Source organism: Haemorhous mexicanus, chromosome 3, assembly GCF_027477595.1.
Source record: "Haemorhous mexicanus isolate bHaeMex1 chromosome 3, bHaeMex1.pri, whole genome shotgun sequence".
In the NCBI taxonomy this organism is placed as follows: domain Eukaryota; kingdom Metazoa; phylum Chordata; class Aves; order Passeriformes; family Fringillidae; genus Haemorhous; species Haemorhous mexicanus.
Window position 1 is genome coordinate 4,791,742 of NC_082343.1, and position 15,649 is coordinate 4,807,390.

The 15,649-nt window shown below is 42.4% G+C and overlaps 1 protein-coding gene across 1 annotated transcript in view; it reads left to right on the forward strand.

Moving 5' to 3' along the window:
• The first annotated feature begins 2,926 nt into the window (after positions 1-2,926).
• Positions 2,927-15,649, forward strand: part of PSME4 (proteasome activator subunit 4) — a 44,145-nt gene continuing 31,422 nt past the window's right edge. The window contains exons 1-6 of the mRNA XM_059840575.1: positions 2,927-3,166; positions 8,880-9,020; positions 9,521-9,637; positions 14,040-14,084; positions 14,752-14,901; positions 15,575-15,638. Of these exons, the coding sequence (XP_059696558.1) occupies positions 2,994-3,166; positions 8,880-9,020; positions 9,521-9,637; positions 14,040-14,084; positions 14,752-14,901; positions 15,575-15,638 (690 nt within the window). The 5' untranslated portion in view covers positions 2,927-2,993. The remainder of the gene's footprint in view (positions 3,167-8,879; positions 9,021-9,520; positions 9,638-14,039; positions 14,085-14,751; positions 14,902-15,574; positions 15,639-15,649) is intronic.

A 15,649-nucleotide genomic window follows, 5' to 3' on the forward strand; every position in this document is an offset into this window, starting at 1 on the left:
CTCCAAGCCCTGTCCAGCCTGAACTTGGACACTTCCAGGGATGGAGCAGCCACAGCTTCCCTATGCCAGGGCCTCCCCATCCTCACAGAGAAGAATTTCTTGTGTATATCTCATCTAAACCTATTTTCTTTCAGTTTGAAGCCATTCCCCTCTTGTCCTGTCACTCCAGGTCCTTGTGAAATGTCCCTCTCCATTTTTCTTGTAGGCTCCCTTCAGGTACTAGAAGGGCCTCAGGTACTGAAAAATGGATGGAAATCTGTCACTCAAAAATCATCCAACTTGGGTGGAAAAGGACAGATGGGTCACTAAGGAAAACATCTGTGCTAAGTAGTCCTTGGAGAGCTGATGCAGCAGGAAGCAAGGGTGAGTGACAAGGTTCCCAAATCCCAAATGCCAGTGCTGGTGCTGGCTGCCCTCGGCATTGCCCAAGGAGGGAACACGTGGACAACCCCCAGCATGACCCATGCCACTGTCAGCACTCAAAGTTTCTCATGAATGGGAAGATTGTGTTTTTCTCACAACTACTCCACTCGGATTCATCAGCTCTCAGGAGGCAATGCCAAAACCAACAGGTGGCTGCCATATTTGGGTTGCTGGCAATTCATATTCCTCCTACTTAATGGGAGAGGAAGAAGCTGTTTATGTGAAGTGGCACAGACGGGTCCTGTGTTACGAAAGCCCCGTCCTTCATCATCTGACTCGGGAACCAAATGTGCTCTCACACACTGCTGCAGCCAAAACATATTGCAAACTTGAACAACACATTTATTTTTGACTCACTTGGCAAAATGTATCTTTTTTTTTTTTTCTCTCTCTTTTTAAAGACCAGAATGGCGGCATAGCAGGGAGAGGGAAGGATTAGGTTTTTTTAATAATTACTAAATGTAATTAGTAAATGAATCAACATGCAGAAAATACATTCAGAAAGCAAGTAGTACAGGTATGCTTACTACTGTAATTATGAATGGAGCAGGAATCTCCTCTCCCTTTGTTTCAGACTCTGAAAACAGGAATGGAGGAGATCAGATGAGTTAGTAGGATGGCTCTCAGAGGTGCTGATGGCGTAACTTGGCATGTTTTTCCCCAAAAGGTGAGTGTTTAATCCTGGTGGAAGGCATTCACGTGTCTGAGGCCACAGCTGAGAAGGCAGCTTGTTGGCTCAGACAGAACAGGCTCCCTGAGATCAGAGGTGTTCATTCACATGCCAAATACTCCCAAATGCCTGAAAAATCAAGGCTTAGTTTTAACTTGGGTTAGAAAGGGCAGGAGTAATTTTTTATAACATGGCTACAAAGCAACAGAATGCAGCTGGGAAGCTCCTGATGTATCTGCCAACTTCAATTTCAGAAAATTGGGCTAGAATTTTGATTTTTTCCTTTTCCAAGTCCAAACAAACTGCATGCTTCAAATCTGACAAACACTTTCCCACATTGGAAATGTCTGAACAAATCACCATTGTGGTTATCAAGAATTGCCTCTAAGTGACAGAAAAGAAGTAATTTTAGACTTTTCCATTTCAAGGCATGCATATTTTCACTTACCCTTTTCACTAACTATAGATATTGGTTTTTTATTACAGCTTTTGGGCCAATTTATCCTTGACTGAATTGGTGCTAAAACTATTAATTTCATATTGTTTATTTCTGTTTTCCCCAGAAAAATGCTAAACCAAGATGTACTTTATCCCCACAGAAAGCTGACCATGATCTAGTTTTCATTTTAATTCAAGCCAGAAAGGGCAGTGATTCATCTAATATTGTTTTGCCTCACACAGTTTATGAGGCAACACAAGAGTAAAGTCCCTGTGAAAGATGGCAACAAATTGAGTGAAGTCCAGCTGTTTTGTAATCATGTAAAAGTTGATAGATGTGACCCATGAGATCATGTGGTCCAAAATCTTCTAGGAATGGAAAGGTATTTCAGAAGGATGGGACACTACACAAAATCCTGGTGCTTCCTTTATTAAAAATACAGGTCTAGGAGGGTGAGGAAAGTAGATTATGCACTCCTCTGGAAGATGCCACGATGCCTTTGCCTGTCATACTTGGGTTTTCTGTGGCGTTTCTCCTCTCCCTATCGTGTTCCAGAATTTAGTTAGCCATCTTTTGTTGTTGGTTTGTTTTGCTTTTTTTTTTTTTTTTAATTTTAAGCAGAGCTAGTTTGAGCATAAAGATCAGAAAACAGGATTTGCCCTTGTCAGTAGCTCTAAATCTAATCAGTTTGCAGCTGTTGTATCGCCACGATGTAACTCTTGAGGGGAAATTCAATTATATTAGGACAGCTGGAGATAACAGCTATCAGTGCTGTTATCATATATCCCTCAGCAGTTTATCCCACACCCACGGCCCGCGGGCGAGCTCTGCGCTCCTGACTAGCGTTATTATTTCAAATAAGCCTCTTAGGCAGCCGCGCAATCTGCTATCAAACTCCGGGGCTAATTACAGCACCACCGAATCAATTAGGTTGGCAAAGACCTCGGAGATGGGAGACCTCGGGATCATCGAGTCCAGCCTGTGGCCCGACAGACCCCGGCACTGAGTGTCCGCTCTGTCCCCGCACCTCTCCAGGGACGGGCACTGTCCCGTTACCTCCAGCACCCGCCCCATCCCCACCTCACCCCGAGCGCTTTGGAGCGAGAACCAATGCTCGACTCCCTCCCGATGAGCGCAGCCGGAGGGTGAATGTTTTCACTCCGAATTACGCGTCCAGGCGGCGGCAGCTTTAGCAGAAGGGCTTTTCACCCAACCGCAAAGCCGCAGAGAGCGAACCCCGAGCTCGGGCGGGCGCCGCGGCCTTTCCGCCCTTCCCCGCGGGGGTGCCCAAAGCACCGCCCCGGCCCGGCCCCGGCCCCGCGCCCCCGGCCCGGCCCTGTGCCCGCGGAGCGCCCGGAGCCGCCCCGGGCCCGCCTTCCGCCGGAAGTGAGCGGCGCATAGCCGAGCGGGGCGGGCGGGGCGCGGCGGCCGCGGTCACCGGCCCTCCCGGGCAGCGCCGACATGGCCCGGCCGCCGCAGAAGGAGATCGTCTACAACAAGCTGCTGCCCTACGGCGAGCGCCTGGAGGCAGAGGCCGCCCGCTTCCTGGAGCACATCAAGGGCAACCTGGCCCGCGCCGTGCAGCTGCAGGAGCTCTGGCCCGGCGGGCTCTTCTGGACCAGGAAGCTCTCGACGTGAGTGCCGGGGCGGGACGGGGAGCAGGGCTCGGGCTGCGAGCGGCGCGTCGGTCCCGTCCCTTGCCTTGCCTTGCTGAGCCGTGCCCTGCCCGCCGGGAGCGCCTCCCGCATAACGGAACCGCTGGCACCCGGCCGGGCCCCGCTCCCGGCCGCTGTCCCGTCCCTGCCCTACACAAGGCCGGCACTTCCACATCGGAAACGGGGACAAAGGTGGCTCCGGCCGCAAGAGCTCGCCTGCCGCCTCTGAAACTTCCGAATTCTAGGACTTAAGGGCTTGTGTGATTAACTCGTGCTTTTGTTTTTAATACGTGTACATTTTTTAATGCCTATGTGGCCACCTGTTTCACCTCTCCCCTTCTTAAGCAAGTTGTGGTTGATACAATCTCCGTGTAACTTCTGCTATAGGGACACGAAGTCTTTCTCAAGACAGGCCATTTGTTGGGTCAGTGCTGGCAGGATTAAACTCTGGCTTAATGCTGTGTAAACACCGCTGGTGCCCTTGATATCTTGGCTGAACTCTGGCGTGGGGTAGTTTGTGCTGATGTTGGCCGTGCTGTGTGTGCTGGCAGGGTGGTTTTTGTACAGATGAACCCGCGGTGGTTTCATAGATAGCACCGAGTACAACATAGGTTTCTTCTTGTGAATTTTACGAAGTACACTTGACCCTATTTTATTCGGGACACTCTTGCGCTGGGTATGGCATCATATGACAGTGAGTCCTGTAGCTGCAATCAGTAAATTCTGTGGATGTTTATCATGTTTGTTGCTGAATGCTGTGTGTGCCTTCACGAACAGTGTTTCCTGTGTGCCAGAAACAACAAAGTACATGTGTTTGAACCGTTCTGAAACACTCACTTGCTTACAACTCCTCTCCTTACATAAGTTCTTTTTTTGTAATATCAGTTGAGAATTTAATATACATTTGTCAGTCAAAGCCTGTTAGATTCGACTGTATTGGAATGTAAGTGTCTTTCTGTTTCCCAAGAGGCAGTCTTAGATAGAATTACAGTGGTGGTTGCAAAATGACTCACATGTTTGTGTTATGTGACAGTTTGAACCTGCTTGGAGCCAGTTCAGCACTGCTTCCCTTCCCACCCCGCAGCCATCTGCCAACTCATACTGGTTTCGGTGGTACCTGTTGCCCATACCTGTGGTGGAACTTCCTTTTTCCATCGAGTTGAAACAAACTTAGGAGTCCCTACTGTGAGAAAGATGAGCTTTAGCTAAACAGCCTCAATAGGCACAGAAATTCATTCTAAGCGTGCCTTAGAATCACCCTGTTACTCACTCTGTAAATGGCAATTGCTGTTACCACTTCAGGCTCCAGGGCAGTGAATTTGGCCTGTTGGGAACCACTGCTGTGCTGCTTTATGAATCACAGAAAGGTCAGCAGGCTCCAATTTGTGGTTTTCCACCTACACTTTGAAGTTTGAATTCATTGTGAGTGTTTGCAGCTTGTCTGATGCCTGTTAGTACCAAGATTTTCTTTGTGGCATTTTAGATACAGGGAGGCTCTGAGTGTGTTTGGTGTGGGCAGAGAAGGAAACAGTGGGCTTGGTGTAAAAAAAATAAGCTGGTGTAGTTAATGTGAGAGATGTGCTGCTGCTCTGTTTGACTTGACAAAGTACTTCTAGGGATAAAAGGCTGAGAGAATCGAGGTTGTTCAGCCTGGAAAAAAGGGAAGGCCTGGGGCAATCTAGTTGTGGCTTTCCAGTACCTGAAGGGAGCAGACAAAAAAATGGAGAGGGACTATCTGTATTAACAAAATACAAATAGTTGGAGTGCTTGGAGTGCCAGGTCAAGGGGGCATAGCTACAAACAGCCAGAGGGCAAGGTTAGATGGGATATTGGCAAGGAATTCTTCCCTGTGAGAGTGGGGAGGCCCTGGCACAGGCTGTGCAGAGAAACTGTGGCTGCCCCTGGGTCCCTTGAAGTGTCCAAGGCCAGGCTGGATGGGGCTTGGAGCACCCTGGGATAGTGGAAGTTGTCCTTAGCTATGGCAGGATGTGGCACTGGATGGGCTTTAAGGTCCCTTCCCACCCAAACCATTCCATCATTGTGTGAAATACAGTAGCAGAAGTTCAGGTGTAGATAAAACACTTCTAGCCCTGTGCTGTTCATGACTATAGAATCCAATTTCTACTGTCTCTCAATAGTCAGGGACTCATCTCCAAATTTACTTGCTCCCTTTTTTCCCCTCCTGAAAAAAGCTATAATTAATGAAAAGCAAATGCTCAGAATCTTCATAATGGCACGATGGCTGCTTATATTTGTTGCCAATGTGTGAATTGCAAAGGCTGGAATTCTTGCAGTATTCTGTGAAATTACATCTTTATTTATTGTACAGATACAAATGTTAATACACATATGTGTACAAACAAATGAGCAAAGCAAACAGTGGCATGCAGATGATAGACCTGCCTAGTTACACCTCCTCAGCTTTTTACAACTCTGTGCCACAGGAAAGAATGAAAGTGAAACTCAGATCTTTTTTGAATTAAAAATTTGAGTACTCTTTTATGGTGACAGCTGAATTGTGTAGTTTTTATACCCCCCACAGCTGGAACCATGACTTGCACATATTTATCTTCAGACCAGCTGTTTCAGCTGCCTGATGTCACAACTTGAGTAGGGAGGGGGGACAGAAAAGAGGCAGAAGAGGAGTTTATCAGACATAATGTCTCTAAGCTGATTTGAATAATTCTTTTATGGGCCATTTTCAGTGGTGACACCTGGTTCTTTTGGGATATGTGTGTGTGGACTGTGGTGAGAGAACTTTCTCTCCTGTGAGGAGAGTAACTTATGATTTGATGAGGTTTCTGAAGCAAGTAAAACTTGCCCCAAAGACTGGCAGTTAAATTTGTAATAATTGCTCCAAGATTCCTCCAGCTTTGTCTGGTAAAAGCTTGTAAAATACTAACCAGTTGTGAAAGCAGAAGAGTGAATCTCAGCTTGCCACAACGTGTGTGGGAAAAGCAGGTTACATCAAAATAATTTGCTTAACTGGTCTTGCTCCATAATTTTTTATGGTCTTTAGGTCAGCAGTATACATTGTCTCAACTTCCTCCTCTTTCTTGGTTCACAGATTGTTCTAAAAATGAAAAACCCACTAAACATAGTCAATAAATGAACATATTAATATGATACGGACATTTCATGGTTACTGTACATGGAGGTAACTCTGCAGCCAGGCAAACACACAAACGCCTTTCTGTGCTTTCGGCTCCAGCAGTCAGGGGTGTGGGAGGATGAAGGACTCAATTGCTGTCCCTGACAATGTTATTTTATGTGCTTGTCAGGTGTAGACTTATAAAATGACATTCAAGTGTCTTGCTGTAAGGTGTGGAAAAAACGCAGCTCAACGGTTTGGAAGGGGAATGACAGGACACAAAGTTACAGTGAGCATGGAAATGTCTCCGTGGGACTTTGCCAAGTATTTTAATCACTATTGCCTAAAAGTCTTGTTTGACATCTTTCTCTCATCTTTATCAGGGAAACAGAAGCTTTCTTTGGCTGTGTGAGGGATGTGTGTGCTGTGTACATGTACATGTGATTTAAGCAGTCCTGCTGAGCGTGATTCATTGCTTTTCACATCATTTGTCAAAAACTGAGCTTTAAACCAGTCGTGATCCTGTGTTCTGTGTGTTAGGAAATGCAGATGGAGAGCCAGGAATTTAGGAGAGTGTGCTGTTCAGCTTCTGGAGGAGAGGTAATTTTTAACTGTAGCAGAGCAGCCAACTTTCTAGGGCAGTTTAGGGTGGCCACATGATATGATAGTACACTTCCTAAAAATAGGCCTATTGTACTTTTGGAGGGAGAGATTGGATACCCAGCACTCTGAGACTGGGGAATTGGCTTTATGGTTTTCTTTCTTTTTTTTTTTTTTTTTTTTTTTTGTAATCTCCAGAGCCCCTGTACTCTGTACAGAAAGGCTGGAGTTGGAAACAAAATTTTCACTTCTTAATCATGTTATTCATGTTGTGTGGGTGTGTTTTATTTGTTGGGTTTTGGAGTTTTGTTTTCCATGTAGCTGAACAATGAAGGACAATAATTTTGTCCTTTTTGTAGGATAAGAACTCGTAAACCTCAAAGAAATCTAAAAGGCAGTGGATTTAAGATTTCAGATGTCATCTCAACGAAGTATTATCTGCTTTCAGAAGTCTTATCTTTTATTTTACAATTATTTAGTTCTGCAATTATTTTTTTCCTCAGTAACCCAATTATCCTGAAGAGACACCATTTCTATGATGAAAATTATCTGTCTGATTAGCCCCTGTACACCCTTCAGGGTTCATGAAGTTCTGCCTATATTCTTTTATTTAATAATGGTGATATTTCATCCCTTCTGAAGGGATATTCTGAAAATATTGCAGTTCCCCTCTGACAGATTTTTCTTGTTTAATCTTGAGGAAAAGGCTGAACACCCCTTTCTAGAAGGATTTATTTTCTGACACTGCCTTAATGCTCAGCTGGATTAATACAAATAATTGACCCCTTTCAGCTCTGCCTCCCTCCTACATAAAGAAGCTGTAAAATATGGGAACAATTTGGCATCAAGTCCTGCTGCTTGGGCATAGTGACATCTTTGTGTTCAGCATGTTTCTGTGTACTTTACTCCTTTCTTAATTAAACAGCATTTTGTGTAGCAGAGCTGTTAGCAAATGTCACGAAGAAGAACCAGCCAAACATTTTATTTTCAGTTATATATAGCAATACTGGCAGATAAATTGGATCTCTGTGTTTCTTTGTAGTTAAAACTTCTTTTCCCAGCTTCTGCAGTTTCTTCTTCTTTTTTTTTTTTTTTTTAAATCATGCATGTTTCACCCATTTTTCTTTCCCTGAGGATTCTTTTTCCTGTCTTTTTTAGGCATGTGAAAAGTGTAGGTGTTCAGCTCTTGGTGGTGTAATTCTGTAGGTAGGTAGTACCTCTGGCCAATCCAGATTATTTAGGTTCTTGTGGTGGAAAAGTGGGTTATCCTGTATTTTGTTTCCTTCTGTCTTTAAAGTACAACATGTTGAAATGGACATTAGTGAAAACGCTGCCCATCAAATATAAACATCCCCCCCTTGAATTTGACAGGAAAAGGGAAGTGGAAAGCAGCTTTCTTATACATCTTTAAGAATAGTCAGAGCAGTAATAAAAAGGGAAGTTGCCTCCCAGTGAACAGTAATTTACAGTTGTGCCACGCCTAAAATGCTCTGATGGCACCTTATATAGGTTTTTCTGGTGCAGAGTATCTTTCAAGACTTGAAACATATTTCTTTTTTTCAGTCTCAAGTTAAAACCAGCAAACACTTCTTCTGGAGTGAGTCTGATGGATCTACCCTTGCTGAAGACAGTGGGACACACCACTTGCAAAGCTCAGTGTCTAAATCAATTGCTTATCCTTGCTGGAAGCTATTGGATTCGGGCTTGTCTTGATACTTTTTGGGTTGTTTATTTAGCTTCTGGATTGCGTCCTGTCCATGAGGTTACAGTATTTGTAGAGTCTTAGAGGGCTGTAAACTTTATTTGGTCATTCTTTTTCTTCCTGTAATTGCAGTTGTAAATCTTCCTTTGATGTGTGTCTTCAGGTTCTTGCTTGTTGGGCTTGAGAACCAGGTTTTAGTTTTGTTTCACTAAACAGCAAATCAGAGGGATTCTGGCTCAGGTTTTGGATAAATGGGATGTTTTAAAATATTGCTGACTCCCCTTGTGTTTGGTTTGCAGATACATCCGACTGTATGGCAGAAAATTCAGCAAGGAGGATCATGTGCTGTTTATCAAACTCTTGTACGAGTTGGTGACAATTCCAAAGCTGGAGATCAGCATGATGCAAGGATTTGCACGCCTGCTGATCAACCTGTTAAAGTGAGTGGAGATTTCTGCTGACTGGAAACTTCTGCCTCACAACGGTTGATCTCTTGCTCAATGTTGTGCCTTTCATGTAGCAGAGTTCTTACAGGTTACTTCACTTATCTACCCTACACAGTGCTGCTGGTTAAAGGGTTCTCTTGTGCAAACACCTTCAAAGCTTTAGGAGTGGGACTGAAAGTGGAAGAATGCCAGTTTTCCCTGTATCAGGAAAGCCAAACAGCTCAGAGAGCCAGGAATTAAGGCTGAATCTCATCTAGGAAGAAATCTAGAGCCAGAATCTCATCTGGCTCACGACTGGATAATGTTTATTTCACTTGGTCAGGAAAAATCTTGACAGTGTCACTTGTGCTGAAGGCTGCCAGTGACCAGCCTGGTCCTGCCTGACCTTCCTGCAGTTTGTGTCAAATTGGGAGCCGGGATGGGGGTGTTCCCATGTGCAGCATGCCCATGTCAGTGCTGAATCCTGAACTGCTTGGTGTTTTGTTTCTTATTAGGAAAAAGGAACTGCTTTCCAGGGATGATTTAGAGTTACCATGGCGACCACTCTATGAAATGCTGGAAAGGATATTATACTCCAAAACAGAACATCTGGGATTAAATTGGTTTCCCAAGTAAGTTCACATTTTAAAACATTTGATAGGCCATTAGTACCTGCTTTAAAGTACTTTTTAATGGGCTTTTAATATCTGGAATTTGATACATGGGAAATATTCTGTTTCTGTTTTCATGAGGCACCTTTCAATAATTGCATGCAGGGCTGCACTGAATCATGTATCTCCTTCTGCCTGTGGCTTGTGTTTGTCATGCTGTTTCTTTCTTTATGAATGTGATTAATTTTTAAATACACTGCAACAGAGGTCTTACTCAACTTATTTTAGGGTGATAACCCACAGTTTAATAAATTCAGTATGAAAAATTTAGCAATATTGTTGTGGTTTAATCCCAGCTGGCAACTAAGCCTCGCATGCTGCCCTTCCTGGTGGGACTGGGGAGAGACCTGGAAGGGTAAAATTGAGAAAACTTGTGGGTTGAGCTGAAGATGGATAATAATGTGAAGGAAATTAGCTTACCCCAGCCAAAACCAGCACAGGTACTAAGTTAAATGTATGCTGTTCTCTTCTGTAACACAGTAAAGTTACAGGAGAAAAAGATACAAATGATACAAAAGATACAGGGGGAAAAAATACAAATAGTACTGTCGTTCAGTATTTGACCTGTAATCATTGCCAGGATCTGGAGTGCAGGTATAAATCAGTCTGCTCTCCAAGAAAAGTGAAATATTTTCTGTAGGAAATACAGGTATTTACTCAAAGTGATGCTATGATAGGGAGAAGTAATTTATTTTCTCCAGTTAAGAATTTGAGACATGTTCTGCTGATTTTGAAAATGAAAACTTGTTTTCTTTGCTTTCTCTGCGCTGTCAATCCCTCTCCATCTGTCAGATTTTCAGACTTAAAATTTTCATAATTATTCCAGTCAGAGAAGGTCCTGCTCTATAAATTACAAATTATAAAAGATAGCACATGGATAATGCATTATCTTTGGTTGAATTGAAACTTTATGTCAAGAAATGCAGGTGAAAGTTCTTCATTTGCTTTTAAAAAAATAATTTTCTGAATGAAACTGAAGCACTGCCCTTGATTCCTGAGAGGAAGATCCTATTGCTGATAAGGAGCATGAACAGGACATATATGGAGCATTTCAGGCTGAATTTCTCTTGTGGCTGTGTAGCTGAAAAAATCAGTTTGCTAAATTTAATTATTTTGGTATATTGTAGGTAAAATGTGAAAGAGCAGAGCCTTCCTTGGTTTTTTTTTTTTTTTTTCTTTTTGTACCTGCACACCTTGCTCTGGGGGAATAGTGTTGAGTAACTGCTCACTGTGTAGGAGGGAGGGAACTTTTCCAGGAGGATAAAGGAGTTTAAGCAGGAAGGAAGGTTTCTATTGTGATGATCTGACTGAAGCATTCAATTTTATTAACTTTATTCCATGTCAGACACTCCATGCAGTGCGATTCCTTCTCATACAGTGCTCATCCTTTTTCAAGGGGTACCTTTTTGGTGGAACTCAAGGTTTTAAAAGCTGATTTGTAGCTGTTTAATTGATCTCCTGTTTTAATTGAATTTTATTTTTGTTTACATTCAGTTCATATCGACCAGGCTGGTCTTCACCTAAAACATTTGTGCTTAATGTATTACATAGGTGGTAAGAATGATTCTTTTTTTTTCTGTTGAGCTCTGGCCAATGTCCCTTCTGCATGTTCTGTTGGACTGTAACACTGTCACAAAGGTGGAAGTCTCTGCATAAATAATTGTATTTGGAAGGCCAATGTTAACCTGACACCACTGGTTATGAGAATGTCGCACTGGATGTCAACCTTGCTAATTGGGGACCCAGGCAGTGTGTGTGGAGTGGCTCTCCAGGGCTCTGTGCTAACTAATTTAACCAGCAAATGTATTTCAGAGATTGAAATGAGAGCTAAGTTTTCCATTGGAGCAATTGTTATGTGTGGTTATGGATAAAATCACCATTGGTTATGGAGTGAAGGTACCTTCCTCTTAAATCCAGTGAAATCATGGAAAGTGCTTTAGCAGTGAGGTAATGGCTTCTGGAAAATCCACCCAGCAACAGCCTTGGGGCTGTGAAGAGCTGCTGTGTCAAGACTTCACTGGGAATTTTTGTAGGAAAACAGTAATCAGGAGTTTTGGTGCATGATAGATGCAGAAAACTGCTGGAAGTGGCAGTGGGATTGCAGTGGGGTTTGCTTTGTTTGAGTTTTTTTTAGAAACAAGGGCTTAGTTGTGCTACTCCAGTGAGAGATGGCTCACTCTAGTTAGGAGATCACTAAAATAATTGGTGAAACTGTAGCTGGTTGCTCTTTCCATTGTCTTAATTTAAGCTCTGTGGTGGAGTGTCCACTTCAGGACTAGACTTTACCTCCAGATCTTCTCCTGAAAAACTGAAATTTGTCTTACTGCTTTTTGATAATGTAATTGTCACCTCTCTCAGTTTACATGGTAATCATTTTAACTGAAACATATTTCTCTGTGTAAATGCAGGGGAAAAAAACCCCAATTTGCAAATTGGTATCATCATACCCTTTCCAAAAGAAGAAAATAATCCTGTAGTGCCAGAAAAGAGAAGAGTGATAGGTGTTGGTGGGTTGGGTGTTCTTTAATGTACCTCCCCAGCTGCATTGTCCTGTCCTTTGCTAACAGTCCCCTAATGGGAATATTCCAGGATGTCTCCTGGAGCTGGGCTGTACTTGAGCACTCTCTTGAATGGAAGTCCCTTGGGTCCAAAATTGTCTTGCCGTTGCTTTTTGTTTTCTGGCTTCCTAAATTTGTAACCAAAAGAGAGGAGAGAACATCCCAATCTTCCTCCTTTGCTCCCTCATACTAACAAATGCTGAGATCTGACTTAAAACTCGTTAATTTTAAAAATTTGTTGATCTCTGGCCTCGGTGTTTGTTAAAATTCCCGTCCTTCAGGTTTTCCTTAGTGAGAGCTGACTTGAGTGGAATGATACTCTGGGGAGAGCTTGTTTGTTTATGTCACCCAAACATTTATCATGTGAATTTTTAATGCTCTTAAGGAATGTGCTGGTTCATGCTTTATTTATCTGCTCTTGGAACAACTGTTATCTTTTTTTCTAACTCCTTCAAGGACAATATTCACTTGAACCCAGGACCTTCCTGAGCTTCCTGCAGAGCTTGGGTTTATTTTTTGTTTAATGACTGTTGGCCTTTCTTCTCCACATTTGAAATTTTCTTTCTGGGAGAGGTCCTGAGTTGCCTTTGTCACTGTTGCATAAAATATATATAATTTTGCATCTTCTAGGGCACTGTTTGACTGAAGCAGTGCTCTGAGGGCTGCTTCTGCTGGCTTGTATTGAGTGTTGAAGGGAATTGGTGACTTATTCATTTTTTAGTTCTCCTGGTGGTATGGGATCAGTTTACTTCATGTAGGACTGGAGGGACAATAGTGCATGTTGAGTATTTGTGTGTCTCAAAATTAATTGATCTTGGTGAAATTCTAAAGATGATATATTTGCATCATCTTTTTCTGAGCAGAAAAACATGTTTAACGTTCGTTTGGGATGATGAATGAAAGGGTGCAGTATTTCCATTTCTAGAGAAAGCATATCTAAAAAACGTAAGAACTTGTTCTGCCAGAACTTTCTTTTTTCATTCAGGGAATGTTTTTGGGTAAAAGTGCAAGTTAGTCTTGAGGTGGTTGTGTAATAAATGGAAGGTTTGAAGAACGTGACAATTTACTACGTTTGTGCTTGCGTTGATTGATCACTCTCTGCTCCCCCTCCCTTTTATTCTTTGAGTTTATTCTGAGATTTAGTCTTTTTAAAGGTTTAATGGCATCCTGTGACAATAGGTGACAATAGGAGTTGAAATGATTTCTCAAATAAGTGTTCTTGCTGTGGGTAAAAGCACTTTCAAAATCAGCTGTTATTTGGGAGGGACTCCAATGAAATAACCCTTGATTTGCAGATAATTCCTTTCTTCTTACAAGCACTGGACAAAGCCCAAAACCACATTGAAAAGGACAAATATGGTGTTTGGAGACTAAAAACAACAAGTTGCCTTTATTTATCTTACAAATAAATATTCATGAATTCCACAAACCCATTTTTCTATGTTTTCATCTCCCCCAGAAGTCACTTTGCTGGTTGTTCGTGGACAAAATGCAGGATGCCGCTTCCATGAAGTGATAGTAATTCTTCACTTAAATGCAGGAAATACCAGAGTATTACCAGGATATAAAAAAAGAGTATTGCCAGTATATAAAAAATAGGACCAGGAGTTGAGCAGAGCAATTTTAATTGTTAGAGTTAGGTCTGTGGAGAAGGCAGGTAGCTAATGCATGTTCAAAGGAGATATCTAATTGCATCAACATTATCTTAAGCACTGGAGGGAAAGGTCAGCCAATGGTTGTTTATTTTATGCTGTCTCTGAAATTTAGTAATATATTATTCCTAACATTTCCTCTTTTCATTTCAGTTCTGTAGAAAGTGTTCTGAAAACACTTGTGAAGAGCTGCAGACCGTAAGTGTTTGTTCCTTGATTTTATTTATTTATTTTTTTTAATCTTTTATATTAATTTAGGAAGGAGGGGAAAAGTGTTTAAAAGACCCCACTCTATCTGTCATTGCTAGGCTGCTGTTTGAAAATTTGGGATGGAGGGCAGAGACTTTTCTGGGGTTTATTTTTCCTTTTTAACAGCCTTGGTTGCAATAATTCTGCTGTATAAAAAAATCTATCTAATATGCATTTTAAATACTGCATTGCATGAATACTTAGTGTGTTTTAAAAGAAATTAAATCACCAGCGTTCCTGTAATGTTTCTATAAATGATCCTTGTGCCTGAAGTGATATTTTTTTTTATGCTGCATCAAAAGTGAGTAATAGTTGTTTGATTTGGACCAGCCTTCACAGTGAAATGGTTTTGCATTGTACAGATTCTTCTCTAGTTCAGCAAGACAAGAATCTTCTTAATTGGTGGTCTTAAAATGATGCACCACCCTGTCCTTGATTTACCTGTGTTTTGTGAAGGTTTTTGGAGGTGAGGGCTGCCTGCCTATGGCCCCTGGGCGCATGGTTTTACTCTAAAGCAAATATTGATGACAAATTCATAGCTGGTTTTCAATATGCTTAAAAAGAGCCAAAGTTTAAAGCCAAGTCTGTGTATATTCAGTGGTTTCCTTGTTCTCAGGTATTTCCCAGAAGATGCCACTGCAGAAATGCTGGATGAGTGGAGGCCTTTGATGTGTCCCTTTGATGTGACCATGCAGAAGGCCATCACCTACTTCGAGCTCTTCCTGCCCACCACCCTTCCCCCTGAACTTCACCACAAGGGTTTCAAGTAGGTGTCACTGAAGAGTGCTCTGCTCCAAATGCAAGGAATCATCTTTTCCAGGGTGATTTGAAGTCACTGGTGGCTTTCAGCAGCATTTTTGGCAGGAGTTCAAGACAGAAATGCTGTCAACCTGCTTCTTTGGTAAAAGTAACCTGCTGGAATCTTAGTCCCTCTTCCCCACTGAATAAAGCACACAGCAAATCAAACTAAATTGAATTAAGTGGAGTTTGTAAAGGTGGATTTTAAGTCAGAGACTGGTGAGGAGGGTTTGCATCCTTGGCCTCAGGTAAATTCAGAGAAGGAGCTAATGACACTTGTGATCAAAAGGGACAAATTTCACAGTGCAAGGCAGAGGGAGATGAAGTGTCATTTGTTTTTATCTGTTGGGATGGTAGAGCTGAGGTAGATAAGGAAACTCCTGGAGAGACAGTTGTGTGAAAGGGGGATCAAAAAAGAGTCAGAGGAGAAATAAAGAAGAAAAGCAAGGACTAAAAGCCAGATTTGGGAATACACTGTGAGCTGCAAATTGATAAAAGCGTGTCCATGTTGATCCCTGTTCTTGCAGAATGAACTGAGGGACAAGTGAATTCCTGCAACCACCTGGCAAAATGAGGGATAAATATTCAGTGAGGAGCTGCTTTCTCAATGTTAAAATTATTTTGCTTCTGTTTTCTTTCAGGCTTTGGTTTGATGAATTTATAGGCCTTTGGGTGTCGGTTCAAAATCTTCCCCAGTGGGAAGGGGTAAGTATTTG